Genomic DNA, 23,256 nt, shown 5'->3' on the forward strand with positions numbered 1-23,256 from the left:
CCTATTCTCATTGTTTTCAATTAGTCGACCAAGTTATAGAGCAATTCATGGAAGCCCCGGTGTTATCTGACGCTGTAAAGTCATTGGATGCGTTGTATAAAAGGCGTTACGTGGAAAAGCTTCAGTTTATCCATTCGCCAGATCCGTATTTGATGCCTAAATCAATGTTTTTCGACCCGCTGGCTTCGCCTGACATCTGCTATCCTGATATTTACAACTATCTTGTCCACACAAAATCAGCCTATTCGCACGAAAGTTTGAAAAACTTTAAGAGCTTGGAGGCTTATAAATGCTACGTTGCTGGTTGGGTGAAACAGGTCCTCGTACACGAAAATTCGGCAGGAATCTTGTGCTCGGAAGGTGAGTTACGAAATTTTCAATTCAAAATCTTTTGTTCTTGCTAACATCCACTGTCAAGTCTAATGTATTTCATATCATTTGTCAATGCAGCTAGGGCTTTTAATGTTTATATGGTTTAGCGATAGCACTCTCACTACATACATATATAATATGTAATAAATATGAAGTGCGATAGCACTACTCCAGATTGTCCCTAGTTGAATTTATTTTTTGGCTTTTGACCTCAATAGTGAATTGTAAATTAATTGTATGACAACTGTCTGATTATCCCCTTATAATTATATATTTTCAGGTAGTTCATTCACAACGTCTGAGTGTATGTTGTCGGCGATTAGCCTAGCAATGATCTTAATTGTGGTTGTCAGCCCAAAACCCTCTAAATATATATTAAATGCATCTTACCAGATATAAAATGACTACTACATAATCTGTGGTAGTCGTTTGGAGCCCAGTTTTCTCGTCGAATTGCAGCAGTCAATCTCGGTCTCCTCTTCGGGTCTCTCGGAATACGGTAAAAATTCAAGTCTCTCCGTCTATCTTCTCTGTTTTTGCAACCGACCGCCACACACGACTTCACCATTTTGATTATTAATGTTAACGAGCAGAAAAACACGCCATAATAGGAGGAATTTACGAAGCGCTAATGCATTAACATGACGAGTATACGGACAACATGGCGCGGGGGCGTGTCTGTGACGTCACGTGAGTAGGGTCTATATGATCCTTGGACAAGATTTGTCCGTAAGTATGGTTGTTGTAAAGAATGTACATATTATGTTAGTAAGCGAAATGTTATATTTTTTGTATGAGACGCTTTTTGTTTATGTTTAGTGAACCTGTATAGCGTGCTAAGCTAACGCTGTTGCTAATGCAATGCTTGTGTACTTTTTGTAGTTTTACGATGGTCTCAAGAGGACAATGGTTTGAGGCCATTTTATTAATAAATCAGATGAAAAAGGAAGAAGTCTGATTATTAAGGCATCGTTCACTAGCTGTCTAGCTTTGGAAAAAGTAGACGCTTCGGAGTGAGGACAGCATAGACAGATTTAAATGACAGTAGAATGAAATGCCCACTACAGTCCTTATGTACCGTATGTTGAATGTATATATCCATCTTGTCTTATCTTTCCATTCCAACAATTTATTTTACAGAATATATATATATATATATATATATATATATAATTTGCAGAAAAATATGGCATATTTTATAGATGGTTTGAATGCGATTAATTGCGATTAATTACGATTAATTAAATTTTAAGCTGTAATTAACTCGATTAATTACGATTAATTTTTAAGCTGTAATTAACTCGATTAAAAAATTTAATCGTTTGACAGCCCTAGTAGTAATGTAGGACTATTGATAACCGCGATAATTGTCACTACCGCGACCATCGTTTAATAATCGGATCGTAGCACCCTGAATCGTAATCGTATCGAATCGTGGGGTGCCTATGATGGCACACCCCTAACATTCATACATCTCAGTGCAAATGATGATAATGTTAGCGCTCTACATTCAATGGCCTAAAGTTAGGCACAGAGACATTTTTTTAAGTCATGACTAAAAGATTCTTACTCTGCTCTGTTCACGTTTCTTAGCCTCTCATGGAAGTCTCTTGCTGCAACAGTGAAGTTGTGAACTGCTGAAAACAAAGAGTCTGAGAGAAACCATTAGTTCGTCATTAATAATAGCAATAATCCTGAGCAATGCACACTGTTGTCGATTTACCAAATGACACCTCGTATATCTGCATCTCCTTCGGGTGCATTTTTGCGATCTGCTCGATGTTGCGTGCATACTTTTCGAGGGAGACTGCGTACTGGTTTGCGTCGAGAGGGATGATCTCGGAATCTGCCAGCTGGAAGACGAGGCCGCCTCTTACTTGAGCAACAGCTCGAAGTCTCTTGAAGGAAGGGTCGTAAAATCTCTCCACAACCTCAAAGGTTTCATACACAGTGTGGTAGACTGGGTAGTTGATGTATCGCTCGATTTTCTACACAAACACACAAATATAGGACATTTTCATGCATGTAAAAGCCCAACCAGGGCTCCCGCGGGTCCTTAAAAAGTCTTAAAATGTCTTCCCTGTGTCTAAATCTGGATAATTAATGTCTTGTCTTAAATTTAATGGAAAATTAGAGTAGGTATTAAATTTCCAGACGATGCGTTTATTACAAACTACAGCACAGTAAAGTCAACATTACTCTGTTCTTGGTGTATCTTGCTCTGCCCGCCGCAATTCCCAGACGAACAAAATAGGCTTCGAAATCACTTCCTGAGCCCAGCTTGCTAATCCTACCGAACACAGCATAGAGGACCAATAGCAACATAAGAAACGTTTGAATTGACAATTCCATGGCTAAAGATGACATGCATTGAATGAATAGGCAAACTTTAATGTTTCTTTATGGATGCATTGTGAGGCTTTCATAACCTGCCTGGGTGCATCGCGGTCATTTGTCCAGTTGTCTTTCTTATGCCAACTTTCATACAGGGAAACTCCTTCCTCATCTTGCTCTGGACTGGCAATCTGCAAGTGTGTAAAGACAGGCAAGATTGTAACCAAACTAGTTGCTAAAAGACGTCATGTTTCAATGTGGTGTTTACATTTACCTGCTTTGTAAGGTCATACACGAGTGTGTGTAGAGATGGCGTACAGTCAACCCTGAGTGTATACATACCTTGGAAGGGAAAAAAACAACAACATAAAAACAAGATCAACAACATCTTTAAAGCAGTATTTAGTTCATACATTATACAGAAAATCTATTTGGGCACTCACCCTCTATGCCAGAGTCTGCATTAATGTAGGCCACTGCTCTCTCCTGAAGGACTTTGGCATTGTCCTGTTGAATGTATTTTTATGTTCATTTTTTAAAAGCCTTTATTGCTCTTGTGAAATGTAAGTGAAATTCTGCATAGTTTGAAGAAACACTCAGGTACAGTATTTTGTATTCGGATTAGGGCTGTCAAACGATTAAAATTTTTAATCGAGTTAATTACAGCTTAAAAATTAATTAATCGTAATTAATCGCAATTAATCGCAATTCAAGCCATCTATAAAATATGCCATATTTTTCTGTGAATTAAATATATATTCTGTAAAATAAATTGTTGAAATGGAAAGATAAGACACAAGATGGATATATACATTCAACATATATACATTCAACATACGGTACGTAAGGACTGTAGTGGGCATTTCACTCTACTGTCATTTAAATCTGTCTAGGCTGTCCTCACTCCGAAGCGTCTACTTTTTCCAAAGCTAGACAGCTAGTGAACGACGCCTTAATAATCAGACTTCTTCCTTTTTCATCTGATTTATTAATAAAATGGCTTCAAACCATTGTCCTCTTTAGACCGTCGTAAAACTACAAAAAAAAAAGTACACAAGCATTGCATTAGCAACAACGTTAGCTTAGCACGCTATACAGGTTCACTAAACATAAACAAAAAGCGTCTCATACAAAAAATATAACATTTCGCTTACTAACATAATATGTACATTCTTTACAACAACCATACTTACGGACAAATCTTGTCCAAGGATCATATAAGCACAACATTACAACGTAGGCGTCAGCCCGAGACGTCGTGCAGCCATATTGAACTGGCAAGAAAAGAATAAACCATGTTGCAAAGCGACCACAAGAGTTTGCTGTTAGACAGCACAAAAAGCCTTGCTGTAAAACTTACCAAAAGGCAGAATACTGTCTGAGCGGGACATGTGCGTTAACTGCGTCAAATATTTTAACGTGATTAATTAAAAAAATTAATTATCGCGCGTTAACGCAATAATTTTGACAGCCCTAATTCGCATTTAATGTTCTTTTGAAAGTGCACTCATGACAAACCAATATTATTGCAAGCATAAGCACTTGTTCTTTCTTTTACAGTTCCTAAAATTTATTCTGCAATGCATTAAATAATTGTGATTTGATTAATTAAATAATCAATTGCTGCAGCACTAGAGCACGATTTATTATATTGTATAAATAATGCACATATACAGTGATCCCTGGCTACTTCGCGCTTCAATCTTTGCGCCCTCAGTCCATCGCAGATTTTTTTCCAATTGAAAAATAAATACGGATGAGCTGTCCCGATCCGATCACATAGTCTCACTCAATGATTGACAAACGTTAAGGTTTGATCTTGCCAGAGATGCCTGGAAGCCAAAACTTCAAAGTGCCACATGCGCCAATCATCGTTTAACTTGTCAAACAGTTACTGTGGCAACTCAATATGTGTAAGTGAGCAGCTTTGAGTGGATTTGAGTGGACTCACTCAATGAAACATTTAATAAAGACAAGCATTTTCTTATTTTAATCTTGTTTAAAAAATAATTTGGCGGGACAGTAACATGTTTGAAACATCATAATTATTACATTTGAAGTGCTTGAAAACCATTTATTAATATATGGCGGAAAACACAGACAAGATAGAGCAGAGCAGAAAAAGCAGTTTCTGCTCTTGCACCCTTTAAGATAAACTGCTGTATTTTAAGCCAAAAGAATTGTTGTGTTTGATAGAACAATATGTCTATATGCTGCCATAGCAGATTCATGGCGCAGTAAGCCCCCGAACTATTTTGAATTTGTCCCATGAAACCCCTGTTTACAGACGTCGCGCAACCGCTTTTGTTTCAACCCAGCCATACAAAGAAGGTAAGTAATTATATTTATTATTCAAAATGTGTCATTTTTAGCTTAGCTTATTAATTGATGTCAAATATTTAGTATAAAAAAAATTTTTTAAAAAAAGACTTTAAAAACGACTTTTTATCAACTCGCATATTTTAAACTTTTAAACAAATTACGTCACAATGAAAAAATTGGCATCTGTAAAAAAAATCACGGATATCTCAACTCATAGTTATCGCTTAATTGTATTTTTTTCTCATTACTGTTGCATTTTCCTCAATATTTTAGATGGTAATTGATTCAAAGAAAAGTTGAAAAAAAAGGTTTAAAAGGGTAAATATATGAAAATGAAAAATATCGATTCCTCCTTGATATCTGCGATTTCTGCATCACCACCCTTGTTATATTACCATGTTTCATCCATAAAATCCCCCAAAAATCCAGCTGTGGCCATTCACAGCTGTGTCTTGACACTCAGTGATACATGCTACATGGAGTTCTTGGATCAAAACAAGGTAAGTACGCGATAATATCTCGTTAAAGTCATGGTGTCTGCAATTTTTTAAAATGCCCTGCTGTTCAAATTTTTTCTTCACCAAGAAAATTGAGATTTTAAGCTTTCCAATGATGTATTAGACGTGCATATCGGACAATTTTGAAAGTTGGCCAAATTGGGGCTCTCAGAGCAGAACTTCAAGTCACCTGAGTGTTTTCCACCATATAAGTTTTGAAAAAAAAGTTTATTTTAATTATTATTTTTTTTCATTAAACATGTCTTATATGTATCTCTTTCCAATGCTAAATCTGAATACATTAAACACACACACACGGAGGACGCTACTTCGCGGTTTTTCACTTATCGCGGCAGGTTCTGGTCCCCATTAACCGCGAAAAATGGGGCATCACTGTACATACGTTGTTATGATTACACATACATTACATAATGTCACATAATTACTATTTATGCAAATCACTAAACTTTTCTAGTATGTGCTGTATACAGTATTTGTGTTTGACGTATACGACACCACTGCTCCAGTGTAACCATTTACATGTTGTACTGTGACCAGAACTGTACTGCTTGCAGGGAAAAAAACTGCTGATAAATTCTACCTCTGCCCATTCTGTTGAGCCCAGCAGTCCAAATTCTTCTGCATCCCAGCTGGCAAATATTATTGTTCTTCTAGGCCTCCAGCCTGTACACAGACACAATTTCTTAGCAATTGACTCCTTCTTCTGTGAAACGCAGCTACAGTATATTGTATCTTACCCTTTCTGAGAAGCTTGCCTGCACTGCGGACAGTTTCATGGACCAAAGCAGCTCCTGACATGGGATCAATTCCTCCAAAAACCCACGCGTCCCGATGTCCTCCCAGAATCACGTACCTGTCTAGTCCAACACATGCCAGAAATATTACGGTCACACAATGACAAAAATGATATTGTTGCATTTAATTTGCTATAAGTACTTTAAAAAAAAAAAAAAAACATGGCTAGCACTTTCTTCCCAGGGTCAGATGGGTCTGCATTTGAATCTTGATGCATTTCAAAAATGTATTTGATTGGAAAACTTGACAGGTTAATGTGTGTTTGAATGGCTGATTGTCAGGATTGTGCCCTGTGATTGACTGGTGACCAGACCTGGCGGCATGGGCGGGCATTAGGGGGCTGGGCCCGCCCTGAGAGACTGCTGTGCCCGCCCTAGCTTGATTAGACTGTACTGTGTATTTTTTTTTTTAATCTTCCACAAAAACACACACGTGGAGAGCACGAACCCTCTATTTATCCTATCTTGATCTGTCGTCATTCAATTTAACCAATCTGAGCAGCGAATGAAGGCAATTTCTAGCCAATCAGACATACCTGTCAAGTTGTACAGTTTCGGCGTAATTTATCCAAATGAGCACTGATTTTTAAATGTGTACGCCGTACGTTCAAAATCTGTAAGTTTTTTGTGCATTACGTTTTTTTTCTCCGTTCAGATTTTGTCACCGTTTCGGCAACGAGACAATGTGTGTTACTATGCGTTACTACGTTCGTTGAATGACGCGAGAAAAGTCAGACACTGAGAGAAGAGTGTTTGTTGTGACGCTGTAGCAAACGCGATGCTAGGCTAGGTGGCTCAAAAATTTCCTGACTGTAGCCGACAGCCTACAATCTACACCTAGATACTGTATCTCATGCATATAGAACTACATGCAAAATGACAGACCCGGTGGTGTTAGTAAACAGCCGCCATTTTAGAGCAGTACATTTCTCAGAAAGGCTCTCTGTTGGAGTGAACCTTCCTAGCGAACCGAAGTAACATTTTATTTAAAATACTTCTCAATCGGCAAAATCTTGACTTGAATCTATCTTTAAATCATGAAACAGTTTTAAAACTTTCATGTCGAAATGAAATAATAAACTAGGCCTGCAAGCAGGACTGAACGGGCCCTCGCAATCTAGCGCAACTCGGACGTCATGCAACTCGGACAGTGTGCAGGTCAGGGTGGTGGCAGATCGTCCTCTCTAATCATCTCATTAGAACCTAACATGCGCGAAAGTTGCCTCTTTACATTCACACACCTAAGAGATAAAAACCCCTATTGGACAGAGGACTACAAAAAAGGAGCGAATAAAGGGTCATCACAGCAACAGACAGAGACATGTGGACATGGGCCGTAAAATAAGTATTTTAAAAGGTCTTGAAACTACAATGACCAACCTGAAAAGAACTGGACATATATTTAAAAAAATGAGTGACTTTCTATTGCCACTAGTTAGCGCTGTAGGGTTGATGCAAATGACCCCTACAGGACCCTTCAGACTATGACTCAACAAGCACGATATGTTTGGCGCAGATATGTTGTAGAAGTTATGACTGTTCAAAACTTGTGGTGAGACGAAATGGCTTCAGTCATTTTTACTTCTCCTGTTGGACCCTTCTGCTTCAACCAAACCTCAGTATTTTTCATCAGGCACCTGAACACATGTCTTCAGGCTCCCCTGATGCAGGTTTGAGGTGAATAGATTTTTTTTTCCTTGGAGGAGGAGCCTGTTTCGTAAAAAAGGCATTTCCTGTTCCCACTAGGGGGCGCTAGGCCTAATGAGAAATATTTCAATGCACTCGTGTTCAGGGTGGGATCCCGCACATACATGCCAGATATGAAAAAGATTGAACGTTGTTTCAAGGAGCTATTAGTCCTTTACTGAATTTGTCATTTTGCCGAAAAAATGGCCGACTTTGGCACCACGCCCAGGTCAGACCCATGAATGAAAACGCACCATTTTGAAAAGTTTAGATTTCATATGTCTCCTGAATTGTCTAACCAATTTTGAAGATGATCCAACTGATTCCCTCTGTGACAAGGTCTCAAATGTGCACCCTGTTAATTGATAAAAATTTCACATTCGATCCAAAATACCCGATTTCCTGTTGGGTTTGGAATATGGGTGCAAGAGACTTTTTGGAGCAGTTTTGCACAAGGTATCGACTCCCCAAATTTCATTGCTCTACGTTAAAAAAACCTAATAGGAAACGCCTTTTTGAAAAATTCAAGGGGGCGCCACTGAGCCATTTTGTTACATTTTTTTGTAACGTTGCAAGATTATCGAAATCCACACAAAGCCGCATGTATGTGCAAAATCTGGTGAGTTTTTGTGCATGTCCAGGCCTCCAAATGTAACCTGTACTAGAAATGGACAGAAATTTCACATTCGATCCAAAATACCCGATTTTCTGTTGGATTTGGAATATGGGTGCAAGAGGCTTTTTTGAGCAGTTAGGCATAAGGTATCTACTCCCCAAATTTCATTGCTCTACGTTGAAAAAACCCAATAGGAAAGGCCTTTTTTAAAACTCCTTTCTGTCGCCACTAGTTGGCACTGTAGAGTTGATGCAAATGACCCCTACAGGACCCTTCAGGGTATGACTCTCAACAAGCATGGGAAGTATGGCGCAGATATGTTGTATATCTGCTGAGTTATGACTGTTCAAAGTATTTTGCGAGACAAATTGTTGACGATCATTTTCACTTTCATGTTTGGACCCCTCCGCTTAACGAAACCTCAATATTTTTCATCAGGCACCTGAACACAGGTCTTAAGGCTCCCCTGATGCAGGTTTGAGGTCAACAGATTTTTTTCCCTTGGAGGAGGAACCTGTCTCGTAAAAAAAGGCATTTCCTGTTCTCACTAGGGGGCGCTAGGCCTAATGGGTAATATTTCAATGCAGTCGTGTTCAGGCTGGGATACCGCATATACATGGCAGATATGAAAAAGATTGAAAGTTGTGTCAAGGAATTATTAGCCATTTACTGAATTCGGTGTTTTGCCGAAAAAATGGCCGACTTTGGCACCACGCCCAGGTCGGACCCGTGAATGAAAACACACCATTTTAGAAACTTAAGATCTCATATGTCTTCTGAACAGTCCCACCAATTTTGAAGATGATCCAACTAACTCCCTCGGCGAAAAGGTCTCAAATGTGCACCCTGTAAATCGATAAAAATTTCATATTCGATCCAAAAGAACCGATTTCCTGTTGGGTTTGGAATATGGGTGCCAATGCTTTTTTGAAGCGGTTTTAGACAAGGTATAGACTCCCCAAATTTCATTGCTCTACGCTGACAAACCCTAATGTTATAGGCCAATTTTAAAATTTCAAGGGGGCGCCACTGAGCCATTTTGTTACATTTTTTTGCAACGTTGTTAAATTATCGAAATTTACAATTTTCCGCACGTATGTGCAAATTTTGGTGACTTTTCGCGCATGTTCAGGCCTCCAAATTGGCCGTTTTCATTTGCCCTGAAAAAAATAAATAAATAAATAAATAATCCTTTGCAAAACAATAGGGCCTTCGCACGCCTAGTGCTCGGGCCCTAATAAATGACTTCCAAACATAGCAAAGGTTACTATGTTTTTTGGGGTTTTTTTGGGGGGGGGGCAGGGGGGGCAAAAAAACATGAAAGGTTAACACCAGTTACTTTCCCAAGTAACTAATTACTCTTACATTCAGGTAACTGAGATACTAACTCAATTAATCTTGGGAGAAGTAATTTGTAACTAATTGATTACTTTTTAAAAGTAAGATTAACAACACTGGTCATAAAGATGAAGTCTGCAGAATGAAAAGTGATGAAGGCGGAGATTTTATCCTGCTAATTTGTTGCCGAACACAATTTGCCCGCAACTATTGCTGATTACTTCTCAGAATTAGCAAAAGAAATGTTCCCTGACTCAAAGATTGCATCGGTGAGTTAATTTTATCAGTTGACCTTTTTAATTTATAATTGGACACACTAACAAACTACCGTCAAGTCAAATTGAATTGCGAGCTGAAGTGCAGCCATCAAGACATGATAGAAATTGCCAAAAGTGCAACATACAATTATAACAAAAGTCACTTTTTATTTTAGTAATCATGATGTAGCGGTAGATATTGTTCTTTGATTGCTCGAGGTTATATGTTACAATATTACCAATAAATTCATATTATTTGAAAAATGGAGTTTTATTTTTGTTTCATATTGCACGCTATATATAACGTTGTAAGATTAGTCACCAATTTGTAAGGGCATACGTCACCATTTGTAAGATTGCCAATGGACTCGGGTTGACAGGTATGCAATCACAGATAAGGGGGGCGGGCCGAGTCGCCGGCCATCGGGTACTGCGATTGGATAGGGATTGCTTCGGTTACAGAAATGGCGATTGAGTGGCTCCTCCGTTGCTAATTCAAATTGGAATGGACATCCGTGTTCTTTTGTGCTCTTTAGCTGCTGTAGTTACCTCTTCAAGCATGATTGTTGATTTCACTGCTCATCTTGACATCAAGTGCTGTGCTCATGTTTATCAGTGCATATGTTATGTTTACGCTGAAGCACAAGTTGAATAAATGCACACAGAACTCCACCATTGTTTTTCGTTTGTCTTATACAGTAGATTTTATGATGAACTACCACATGTGACTTCAGTGACAGAAAATATTTCAGTGCACTGATGTAGTAATATATGGGTAATAACGCCACTGTTCAGGCCAAATTTAAGTTGAAGAAGTGTTTCTTGCTTCCTGGATAGTTAAGAGACTATTAACAAGTTTGTACTTCTTGTGTATGTTTATATAATTTCTGTTCAAGATTGCAATTTAAATTTGCTAATAAAATCCAGACATTTATTCGAGAAGTTTTCAAAATGTTTCTTTAGTTGTTTTTTTTTTTTTTTAGTTGTTTCAAACAAAGGTTTGAATCGAACAACAAAAACACCTTCTTAAAACTAGTTAAATTTTTTTCAATGTAAAAATACGCAAAATGATCTGCCAGTGCTTCAAGTAAATTATACTCAGATTTCTTGAAATAAGAAAAATAGCTAGCCGAAAATAAATCTTAACAGACTTATGTTAGGCAAAATGTTAGTATATTTAATCTTTAAAAAAAAAAAACTTGGTTGTCAAAAATGTTCTTAAATCAAGAATAGATATTGTTCAAAACATTATTTGAAAGCTAATATTTCTAGAATTAGGTGAAAAATGACTAAGTTTTAGATGAATGTGTTTAATAAGAACAAATAGTAATATTTACTTAATTTAAATGGAATATTCTGACCTATTAATCTGTTAACTAGTCTTTAACACTCAAAACGAGATGGGAAAAAATTATTCGACTAGATTTAAGAAAAATGATCAGATTTGAACGTTATAAATTTGCAGTGTGAAAGTTTTGTAAAAGTCAATAAAGATTTATTTTGCATTGATCATTTAGCTTATCAATTAATTAGATTCATATTGGTGAGAAATGTAGCCCTGACGCCCGTTCACTCAATCTGTTTGGTCTTATTATTGTCCCGTCCCCAGCAAAAAGTGTACATGCAGTAGGCCTGAACGATATATCGTTTAAACATCGCCATCGCGATGTGCACATGTGCAATAGTCCCATCGCAAGGACGTGCGATAGTTTTATTTTTTTTAATCCACAAATGTATGTTGCTCCATGCTTTCTCTGTACTGAGCTGATCGCTTTAGTGACACTCACACAACCTCCCTCTCCCCCTCCCTTCCTCTCCTAGGTCTTTGTTCCTCTGCGCACTTGCTTATTAAAGTTAACGATGGTTGTGTTTGATCTTGCCACAGAGGCGAACTTCAATCACACCGCATCTTTCAGTCGTCGTTTAACTTGTTAAGCACGTGTTGCATGAAGGAAGCGTGCGCTGGAATGAATGTGTGTGCGTGGAAACGTTGGGGACAGCCGGTGTTCTGACGAATGGGTATGCTTGGTACACCTGTTGTGTTGTGTCCTGGAAATAAACACTAGAAGTGATTCTGCAGCCAAGGTAGATAAACAGAAGCATTAAATAAAGCAAAGCATTTTTCTACTACAGTACATTATTCTTGTTTAAAAATGATTCGATGATCTGCACGTGGTACATGATTGGAAAGCTTAAAATCTCAACTTTCTGGGGGAAGAAAAAAATTTTAACAGGAGGGCATTTAAAAAAAAAAAAAGAAATGTTTTTTAAACAGCAAAACCCTAGCTGGAGGTGAGAGCATGCGAGAGCAGAATTACAGACACCATGACTTTAACAAGATATTATCGCGTACTTATCTTGTTTCGATCCAAAAACTCCATGTCGCATGTATCACTGAGTGTCAAGACACAGCTGTGACTGGCCGCAGCTGGATTATTTCATTTTATTTTATGGGTGAAACATGGTACTATAACAGGGGTCGCAATGCAGAAATCGCAGACATCAAGGAGTGGTCGAGATTTTCTTTTTCATATATTTACCCTTTTAAACGTTTTTTTCCCCCCCAATTTTTCTTTTTTTCCGGATAAGGTATTTATCATCTAACATAGCAGGGAAAATGCGACAGTAACAAAAAAATACAATTTAGCGAAAGTTATGAGGTAGATATCCGTGACTTTTTTACAGACGCCATATTTTTCATTGTGACGTAATTTGTTTAAAAATTTTAAATATGCAAGTGACTCATTTTTTAAAGTTAGCCATATACATTTTTTAAAGCATATTTTAGGGGGAACATTTTGAAAAAAACATGTCTAATATATGTATAATATGTATCTTTTTCCAATGCAAAAAAAATATATATTTTTTTAATATCGCAATATAATATCGCAATATATTGCAACCCCCCCAAAAAATCGCAGCAATAGTTTTTTCCAATATCGTTCAGGCCTAACATGCAGGTTATGCTGTTACATCCTCTATACCAATATTGAGACCAAACCTATGCCCTTGGGTTTGTAGGGTCAATATGAACTCAAGTCTGAATTAAATGAGTAATGGGCATGGCAGAGCCTGGCATAGCAGGAACAATGCTTAGGCTGATAGATGAATGTGAGCCTGTAAGGCACTTTGGGTCATTGTAATGGTGTAGATCAGGCCATCTGGGGCGTCAAACTCATTATTTTCATAGACCACATCATTGCTGTGGTTTCCCATATAGGGCCATTAAGACCGCAAAATCACAATGAATGAATGAATATTGTTACATATACACAACAAATAAGTGTTGTTGGACGTGTTCTTTCAGCCCCCATACACACAAACAATTGTGAAATTCTTAAAAAAAATAATCCCCATTGCTGCAACACAGATGTTACCTGGTTCAAGAGCACCTCTTATCTTTCCAATGACATTGTAGATTCTTGTCACCTGATTGTTGGTGTGGATGTTCATGCGCACCAACCTAGAACAAGCAATTGAAAACTTACTTTACACATTATTTGTCGTTATCGGTCAAACAATCATGTGGGACTGCATATTTCTCCCAAACAAGAGACACAAGGCCTCCCTTGTGCCCTATTTGGCTTTTTGCCACAAGCTCATTAGTCAGAAGCCAAAAGCGACAAATGAAAACCCAAAGAAAAACACAAGGATAGTTGGATGGGGAAGGGAGGTGATTGTGGAAACAAACCTTATACATTTAAGCACTTACTGGTTCTTGAAGTCATCGGTGAACCCTGGACCAATTCTGTAGGAGACATTCATAGCTCCTATCCAATGGTTTGGAGGACTTTGTCCTCCCATGTTCCTGTGAGTGGGTCATTATCACAGGTGATATTTAATTTGTTTAGCCTGATCAAGTAGAACTAAATTGAGAAACATGATGTACTTCAGGAGGTGAAATGCATCGTGGTAGCCAATAGGATGCACGGGGATTCTTGGAAGTCCCACTCCATCCTCAGGACGGGATCTGTAGGTATAATCTGCAAGAGACCGCACAGTATTCTATTCGCCATGCTAGTCAATCACATGTACATTGCCTAAAGTACAGGGTTAGATTTTTTTCTATCAGTAGTTTTGTGTTTCGTCTTATATCCAATCCATGTTTTCTACTAATTACTCTTTTACTACGGCAATAGGATTGTTCCGCTGGATCTGTATGTTAGCATTTTAATGAAAATAAATAAGGCATCTCACTACACACACCTTTCGCAGGGTAGCCAGGTGTGAGAGAGTCTCCTGCTCCATTCAGATTCATAACATTTCCTCTTTGAACTCCACCACCTGGGAGGTTCCAGCCTTCAGGGTAGGCCTGCGCACACCAAAGACAGGAGGAATTTAATATGTTGATGCCCATTATTTCAAGCAGTCTCTGTTCAAAATGTTTAAAAAAAAAATAAAAATCCTTGACGTCTTAAGAGTTCTTGCACTGTTTTAAGATGCTTTTTAAGACCTTAAAAATGAATGGGCCAAGATTAGTCCTGATCGATGTGCCAGACTGATCTGCAGCTACAGGAAGTGTCTAGTTGGAAGTTATTGCTGCCAAAGGGGGGGGGGGGGGGGCACAAAATACTAAATGTGATGGTTGACTTACTTATTTTCCCCCTTTTGTCATAGTTTGCATACTATCCTCATTAAAATGTGAAAACCTATAAATGTTTGGGTAGTTTTAGTTAAAGCAGACACTGTTTTTTTCATCGGTGTGATTTTGACAAGGATCAGCTCACATTTGAAGGTGATTTTATGCAGAAATGTCAGAAATTCCAAAAGGTTCAGATACTTTTTCATACCACTGTAGGTCAGGAAATGATTCTACAAAACAACCAATACAAAGAAAAACAAGTTCTTTTCATCCTTCTGCTGTGAGTTATCACCTAGTAGACATCCAATCCGTTAGAAGTGGGAAGGATGACAGCAGCCGTCAGTGGCAGCCATTCAGTTCATTTTGGGGCATTTGACGTCATTTCCTGTTGATTTTCGGTATATTCCTTTTCCTGATGAGGCATTTTGCGTGTCACTTCCTGTTGATTTTGGGTTAGTGAAAAGGAAGTGACTCAATAGTTACCCCAAATGAATAGCAAGTGACTCAAAAGAAACAGCAAGTCACCTGTAAATGACCTAAAATGAACAGGAAGTGACCTGTAATTGCACACAATTGACATGGCTGTGAATGCTCTAGTTTCAGTGCCATTGATGGCGCTAGACATCCAATCCAGTCAAAATGAATTGGATGTCTGGCACCATCAATAGCAGCCAGTAAGCTAACACTATTCTAACGGAGGATTTTGGTAGCAACCCTGTAATTAACCACATCTTCTGGAAATTGAATGCCTACTAAATCGAAGGCAATTATGACCTTGATTACCCGGATTTTAATTAAAGACATTTTAAGACTTTTTAAGGACCCATGCGAACCCTGCTGAGAACATATCTGTCATACAGCACATTTTTCACACCTTTTTACTCCATCTGAAAGGAAGTTATTTTGAAGGGACTGCTCATTCTGCCCATCCGAGCCAGTGCAATCGATTACTTTCGTGACCACGAAACAAAGGGTTGGGGCTAACGCATTGAGATAAGTTAAGCAGCTACTTGTTCTGAGTCTGATGAGAAAAATCTGACTCACAAATAGACAACTTTAAAATTATTTCTTCACAGAGACACGACTTTATCACCAAGCCACAATATATCACTTTTCTCTCAGTACATATATAAAAACAGTTATAAAGTCAAATTTATACGCTAATTTCCCTTTTGAGTTACTTCAGTATTCACCTGAACATGTTCAAACCAAAGTGATTTTGAAGCATTCAGACTAGGCCTGAACGATATATTGTTTGAACATCGTCATCGCGATGTGCGGATGGGCAAGGATGTGCGATATACACTCACCGGCATATCGCACATCCTTGAGTCACTGGACACATTATTAGGTACACCATGCTAGTAACGGGTTGGACCCCCTTTTGCCTTCAGAACTGCCTCAATTCTTCGTGGCTGTTACGTGCCAAAGATGGCTCGCGAAAGGCGTAACATAAAACAATCCACACAACTGTACAAGAAAATTAACCATTAAACGGCCAGGGGCCGTCACAGTGGCATAGATTCAACAAGGTGCTGGAAGCATTCCTCAGAGAGTTTGGTCCATATTGACATGATGCCAGCACACAGTTGGTGCAGATTTGTCAGCTGCACATCCATGAAGCGAATCTCCCGTTCCACCACAACCCAAAGATGCTCTATTGGATTGAGATCTGGTGACTGTGGAGGCCATTTGAGTACAGTGAACTCATTTTCATGTTCAAGAAACCAGTCTGAGATGATTCCAGCTTTATGACATGGCGCATTATCCTGCTGAAAGTGGCCATCAGAAGTTGGGTACATTGTGGTCATAAAGGGATGGACATGGTCAGCAACAATACTCAGGTAGGCCGTGGTGTTCCAGCGATGCTCAATAGGTACCAAGGGGCCCAAAGAGTGCCAAGAAAATATTCCCCACACCATTACACTACCGCCACCAGCCTGAACCGTTGATACAAGGCAGGATGGATCCATGCTTTCATGATGTTGACGCCAAATTCTGACCCTACCATCCGAATGTCGCAGCAGATATCGAGACTCATCAGACCAGGCAACGTTTTTCCAATCTTCTATTGTCCAATTTCGATGAGCTTGTGCAAATTGTAGCCTCACTTTCCTGTTCTTAGCTGAAAGGAGTCACACCCGGCGTGGTCTTCTGCTGCTGTGGCCCATCTGCCTCAAAGTTCGGCGTACTGTGCGTTCAGAAATGCTCTTCTGCCTACCTTGGTTGTAACGGGTGGTTATTTGAGTCACTGTTGCCTTTGTATCAGCTCGAACCAGTCTGGCCATTCTCCTCTGACCTCTGGCATCAACAAGGCATTTTCACCCACAGAACTGCCGCTCACTGGATATTTTTTCTTTTTCGGACCATTCTCTGTAAACCCTAGAGATGGTTGTGCGTGAAAATCCCAGTAGATCAGCAGTTTCTGAAATACTCAGACCAGCCTTTCTGGCACCAACAACCATGCCACGTTGAAAGTCACTCAAATCACCTTTCGTCCCCATACTGATGCTCGGTTTGAACTGCAGGAGATTGTCTTAAACCATGTCTACATGCCTAAATGCACTGAGTTGCCGCCATGTGATTGGCTGATTAGAAATTAAGTGTTAACGAGCAGTTGGACAGGTGTACCTAATAAAGTGGCCGGTGAGTGTATATCTACAGTATATATATATACTGGACTGTCTCAGGAAATTAGAATACACAATATTCTAATTTTTTGAGACAGTCCTGTGTATATATACAGGACTGTCTCAGGAAATTAGAATACACAATATTCTAATTTCCTGAGACAGTCAGGAATGGGTTGGACCCCCTTTCCTGAGACAGTCAGGAAATTAGAATATTGTGTATTCTAATTTCCTGAGACAGTCCTGTATATATACACAGGACTGTCTCAAAAAATTAGAATATTGTGTATTCTAATTTCCTGAGACAGTCCAGTATATATATATATATATATATTAGGGCTGCAGCTATCGAATATTTTAGTAATCGAGTAATCGACTGAAAATTCTATCGATTAATCGAGTAATCGGATAAAACAAATATATTTTTAGGTGAAGAGCAATTATAAATATACATGAGAAAACAAGACATTTCATCAAATCTTGAACCATTTTCAGTCAATCAATGTCTTCATTTTCAATGTATATTGTTGAAAACAGCCAACAATTGCATCTCAAACTGTAACTAGAATTAAAAAAAAAAAGACTAATTCACTCCTTTCACTCGAAAACTTTTTAGATCTTATATATATACGTAAATATCTTACCTAAAAATGCCGTTACGCTTGATAAAACACATCACTTTTTTCCCACGTGTTTCAATTGAATTTCTATTGGTGTCAAGCCATTTTTAAGTTCTAGTTAAGTTTTAAGTTAGTCTAAACTGTAAGTCCTGTTAGGATTTTGAGTTTTTGCAGTGTTCAAAATAAATGTATGATACAGGCTGTATTGGAGCACATTAGGGACCAGTGCTACTTGGTGTTTTAGCCAGCAATGACTACTGAGCTAAAATTGATAATTAGCATTATTAAGTTTTTATTTTACACCCTCATCACTCCACAATGCTAAGTTATGTTAAAGCCTGTATGTAAGACACGTTAGCCACGCATCGACAGTGGTCATAATTAATAGAAACCTAGCCCTCCGCAGGGCTAACGTTACGTGAGCTAGTAATGACAGTAACGTTAATCTTATTTATTAGCGCTTAGAGCTCTTTATTAGCGCTTAGAGCTCTTTATTAGCGCTTAGCGCTCTACTGCTTTAAGATGGCGGCTGTTTGCTAATGCTGCCCAGAGGCGGCCGAGTCTGATAGGTGCATCTAGGTCAACATACATGTGATCTTTATGAGACGCAGCAGACGCTAATGGCAAGTAGCATCGTGCGGGCTAGTATTTAACAACGTCGGCGTCGCTTGTAGCGGCTTTCAGCTGCAGTAAGTTTTTTTTTTTTCCCTTCTTCCTCCCCGCACGTGACATCAGCACGTTGTCCCGCATTAAAAGTAGTCCGAGCAAAACGTGATGCTTAGAGCTGTCAAAATAAACGATTACTCGAGGTGAATAAAATTACTCGGATCAGTTTTTAAACTCGAGTTACTCGAGTTGCTCGAGTATTCGTTTCAGCTCTAATATATATATATATATATAATAGGGCTGCAGGGGTCGCGTTAACCGAATATTTTCCGTCGTTGACCAATTTTTTAAAACGGTGACGGAAAAACTGAAGTCCATCCGTCATTTTGACCGGTTGCAATTCAAACCCCAGACCACAGGGTGGCGAGTGAGCATATTAATTAGCTATTGTCTCTCTTGATGCATGACGTCGTTGGCCTTACTCTGAAAAGATGTTAAGGCAACTGAGTGTCCGAAGTTTCTTCAAAAAGCCCCAAAACGACGATGGTGTTGATAAAAGAGGTGAAAAAACAGGGACTGCACAAGCGGGCACGCAATTCAAGTCCATGCGTACCAGTAGGGAAGTGTGAGACTACGTTCAAGCCACAGCAGGTGAACTGTTAATTTCATTGTTCCATATGCTACATACGGTAGGCTACCTACCTACTGGGGCCTCAGTGACGTTTCTTATTCTCGCTATATGATTATACAACTTTAACATTTGTTAGTAATACGCTCTGTGTGTAGTATCATCCATCGCTTTTCCTTTTTAAATGGGCACTTATAAGCGAACGCAAGAAGTAACAACGGGAACATTTTTAAACAGGCATTTCACGGGAGAGCATTTCGACTCTTCGGCCAATCATATAGCGAGAGCGAGTGGATAGTGAGGGGACCGCGCGCGGCTCTTAAGTGTCTCTGTCACGTGACTGTCGTAGCCGGTAACGCGCTCGGCCAAATGGACACACAAGTACGGAAAGTGAATTATGCCAAACAAAGGGTCACCACAATGTCATTATCATCATTTTAAAAATTTAAGTGACGGGTAAAAATAGATTATGACCGGATTTTTATGACCCTGTCAGTCAAAATGACAGACAACGAAAAAGTCTAGCGCAACCTCTGTAGGGCTGTCATGTTATCATCATCATGTTGTCATCGGAACCAGGTGAGGAGTACAAAGATAAGTGTGTCATGCCTACAGTCAAGCATGGTGATGGGAATGTCATGGTCTGGGGCTGCATGAGTCTTGCAGGTGTTGGAGAGTTACATTCCATTGAGGGAAACATGAACTCCAACATGTACCGTAAAATACTGCAGCAGAGCATGATCCCCTCCCTCCAGAAACTGGGTAGGGCAGTGTTCCAGCATGACAATGACCCGAAACACCCCTCCAAGATGACCACTGCTTTACTGAAGAGGCTGAGGGTAAAGGTGATGGACTGGCCAAGCATGTCTCCAGACTTGAACCCAATAGAACAGCTTTGGGGGATCCTGAAGCGGAAGGTGGAGGTGCGCAAAGTCTCAATTATCTGGCAGCTCCGCAACGTCGTCATGGAGGAGTGGAACAGCATTCCAGTGGCAACCTGTAAATCTTTGGTCAACTCCATGCCAAGGATAATAAAGCCAGTTCTGGATAATAGCGGTGGCCACACAAAATATTGAAAGATGACATGTTGTATGTTAATATTGACAACTTTCACTAAGGGGTGTACTCACTTTTGTTGCTAGGGGGTTTGATATTAATGGCTAAAATTTGAGTTATTTTGAGGGGAAAATAAATGAACTATTATATAAGCAGCACACAGACTACTTTTCATTGTGTCAAAGTGTCCTTATATATACTTAAAAATAGTGCAGAAATGCGAGGGTGTGTACTCACTTTTGTGATACAATGAATACATATATGTATATATATAATTTTTTTTATGATAACGCAGACTTGTTTGTCTGCTTCATGCTCATACAGCGCCAGAGACTCTCACACTCCCTCCTGCTCAGCAGTGCGACCAAACCGTTTTCCTTGGTTACCAGTGCAGCTGGCATTCGGTACTTTAAGTTGAATGAAGATTGACAGGTTTGTAGCTTTGTTCTGGCCAGAGAAGACTTGATAGTTCTACAATCAAAGGCACAAATGTGCTAATCATCGTTAACATTGTTACACACTAGCGACAGCCGAGTGTGCTGTGCCAACCGGTGTTGTTAATAACGGCGTTAGAATATAACGGCGTTACTAACGGCGTTATTTTTTTCAGTAGTGAGTAATCTAATTAATTACTTTTCTCATCTTGGCTACACCGTTACTGTTACTGAGGATGGAAAGGCGTGCGTTACTATGCTTTACTATATTGGGAGAAAAGTCTGAGGGAGACGGACTCACCGAGACGACAGAGCAGAGCAGGAGTGGGGAGGAGGCAAAAAAGTTGTGACGCCGAGCAAACGCGATGCTAGGTGGCTCCAATAATACCTGACTGTAGCCGATAGCCTACATACTACGCCAACATGATACGGTAGATATGGTAGACATGGTAGATATCACATATAAATAGAACTAGATCCAAAATGACAGACACAGCGGCGTTAGCAACCTTTACAGTATAGGAACTAGATGCGTTAGTAAACAGCCGCCATCTTAAAGCAGTAGACTTCTTAGGAAGGCTCTGTTGTAGAGAACCTTCCTAGCGAACCTAAGTAACATTTTATCTAAAATACTCCTGAATCGGCAAAATCTTGACTTGAATCTATCTTTAAATGATGAAACAGTTTTAAAACTTCCACATGTCAAAAGTAAACAGAAGGGAACTAATGCAAGAATGGGAGCAATTTTAACAACTTTTAACGGTTGATTCAGGGTAAAAGGTAAATTCGGGTAAAGAATTGGGCTAGGGCCAATTGTCCCAAAAACCTTTTAGACTTCACATAGTGTGACCTATGTTTTTTTTTTGAGGAAAAAAAAACAAAATATGTAAATTATCACCAGTTTCCTTTCCATGTAACTCATTACTCTTACATTCAGGTAACTGAGTTACTAACGCAGTTACTTTTTGGGAAAGGTAATTTTTAACTATAATTAATTACTTTTTTAAAGTAAGATTAACAACACTGGTGCCAACTCATTTATTGTGCAAGTGAGAGGCTGCAGATACCAGTATATCAACAAAAATGCATATTCTAAAAAAGTTAGGACACCCTACCCCCTAATAGCTAGTGTTACCCCCTTTGGCTGAAATAACTTCAGTGAAACGCTTTTTGTAGCCATCTACCAATCTTTGACAGTGGTCTGAAGAAAGTTTGCCCGACTCCTCAACACAGAATACTTTCAGCTTTGAGATGTTTGAGGGGTTTCTTGCATGTACAGCCCATTTCAAGTCAACCCAAAGCATCTCAATGGGATTAAGATCTGGGCTTTGACTGGGCCATTCCAGGACTCTCCATTTCTTCCTTTTCAGCCAGTCCTTGGTGAATTTACTTGTATGTTTTTGGGTCATTGTCATGTTGCAAAGTCCAGTTTCGCTTCAGCTTTAATGTTTTTCACGGATGAACTCACATGTTCCTCAAGCACCCTCTGATACACGATGGAATTCATGGTGGATTCTATGATGATGAGCTGTCCAGGTCCTGCTGTAGCAAAGCATCCCTAAACCATGACACTTCCACCTCCATGCTTCACAGTTGGCATGAGGTTCTTTTCCTGGAATGCTGTATAGGGTCAACGCCAAACATGTCCTCTGTTCTGGTGACCAAATAATTCAGTTTCAGATTCATCTGTCCAAAGAACATTATTCCAGAAGTCCTAATCTTTGTCTTCATTCTCTCTGGCAAACTTCAGTCTGGCCTTCATGTTCTTCTTGGTGAGCAAAGGTTTCCTCCTTGCACACCTACCATGAAGGTTAAACTTGTGAAGTCTCTTTCCGATTGTAGAGGCATGCACTTTCACATCAACAGTAGCAAAAGACTGCTGTAGGTCCCGTGATGACATTTTAGGGTTTTTGGAGACTTACTTTAGCATCTTGCGGTCTGCTCTCAGGGTGAACTTGCTTGGACGGCCAGACCTGGGCTTGTAGACCATTTTCCGGACAGTGGAACAGCTGATTTTATATTCTTTTGAGATCTTTTGAAACCCCTTACCAGACTCATAAGCGTCTACAATCTTCTTTCTGAAGGCCTCAGACAGCTCCTTTCATCTCAACATGGTGTTTTCTCTCACTTCAACAGTCAGGGGCACACCAAACTAAATCCGAGGTTTAATAAAGCAAGCCTCCTTCAAAACACTGGGTAATGATGTTCTAATCATGTGCACCTGATGTGATACACCTGTGTGTGATTCTAATTTTAAGTGGGATTGAATGTGGGAGTGTCCTAATTTATTTCTCAACATAAATTGCATTTATTTAAGTTACATTTCAGAGAAAGTTATTTAAAAAAAAAAAAGATTTTTTTTTTCAGTTTTAATTGTTTGACTGTATTATTTGAATCTCTCAAGAGTGTTAAAATTGATATTAAATATCCATATGACCAAATATGTTAGAAAACACACAGGCT

The 23,256-nt window shown here is 39.2% G+C and overlaps 1 protein-coding gene across 3 annotated transcripts in view; it reads right to left on the minus strand.

The window, feature by feature from the left end:
- naalad2 (N-acetylated alpha-linked acidic dipeptidase 2) overlaps nucleotides 1–23,256 on the minus strand; it is a 44,188-nt gene that overhangs the window by 6,437 nt on the left and 14,495 nt on the right. For 2 of the 3 annotated variants that reach the window (XM_057838627.1, XM_057838628.1), the window contains exons 7-18: nucleotides 14,444–14,549; nucleotides 14,127–14,220; nucleotides 13,950–14,045; nucleotides 13,615–13,700; nucleotides 6,284–6,403; nucleotides 6,127–6,209; nucleotides 3,150–3,213; nucleotides 2,981–3,048; nucleotides 2,806–2,897; nucleotides 2,572–2,662; nucleotides 2,096–2,360; nucleotides 1,943–2,024 (exon numbers count right to left, since the gene is read on the minus strand). In XM_057838627.1, the coding sequence (XP_057694610.1) occupies nucleotides 1,943–2,024; nucleotides 2,096–2,360; nucleotides 2,572–2,662; nucleotides 2,806–2,897; nucleotides 2,981–3,048; nucleotides 3,150–3,213; nucleotides 6,127–6,209; nucleotides 6,284–6,403; nucleotides 13,615–13,700; nucleotides 13,950–14,045; nucleotides 14,127–14,220; nucleotides 14,444–14,549 (1,247 nt within the window). The remainder of the gene's footprint in view (nucleotides 1–1,942; nucleotides 2,025–2,095; nucleotides 2,361–2,571; nucleotides 2,663–2,805; nucleotides 2,898–2,980; nucleotides 3,049–3,149; nucleotides 3,214–6,126; nucleotides 6,210–6,283; nucleotides 6,404–13,614; nucleotides 13,701–13,949; nucleotides 14,046–14,126; nucleotides 14,221–14,443; nucleotides 14,550–23,256) is intronic. The other variant, XM_057838629.1, reaches the window with a different exon arrangement.

The sequence above is a fragment of the Corythoichthys intestinalis genome, chromosome 6 (assembly GCF_030265065.1).
Source record: "Corythoichthys intestinalis isolate RoL2023-P3 chromosome 6, ASM3026506v1, whole genome shotgun sequence".
NCBI classification, from domain to species: Eukaryota; Metazoa; Chordata; class Actinopteri; order Syngnathiformes; family Syngnathidae; genus Corythoichthys; species Corythoichthys intestinalis.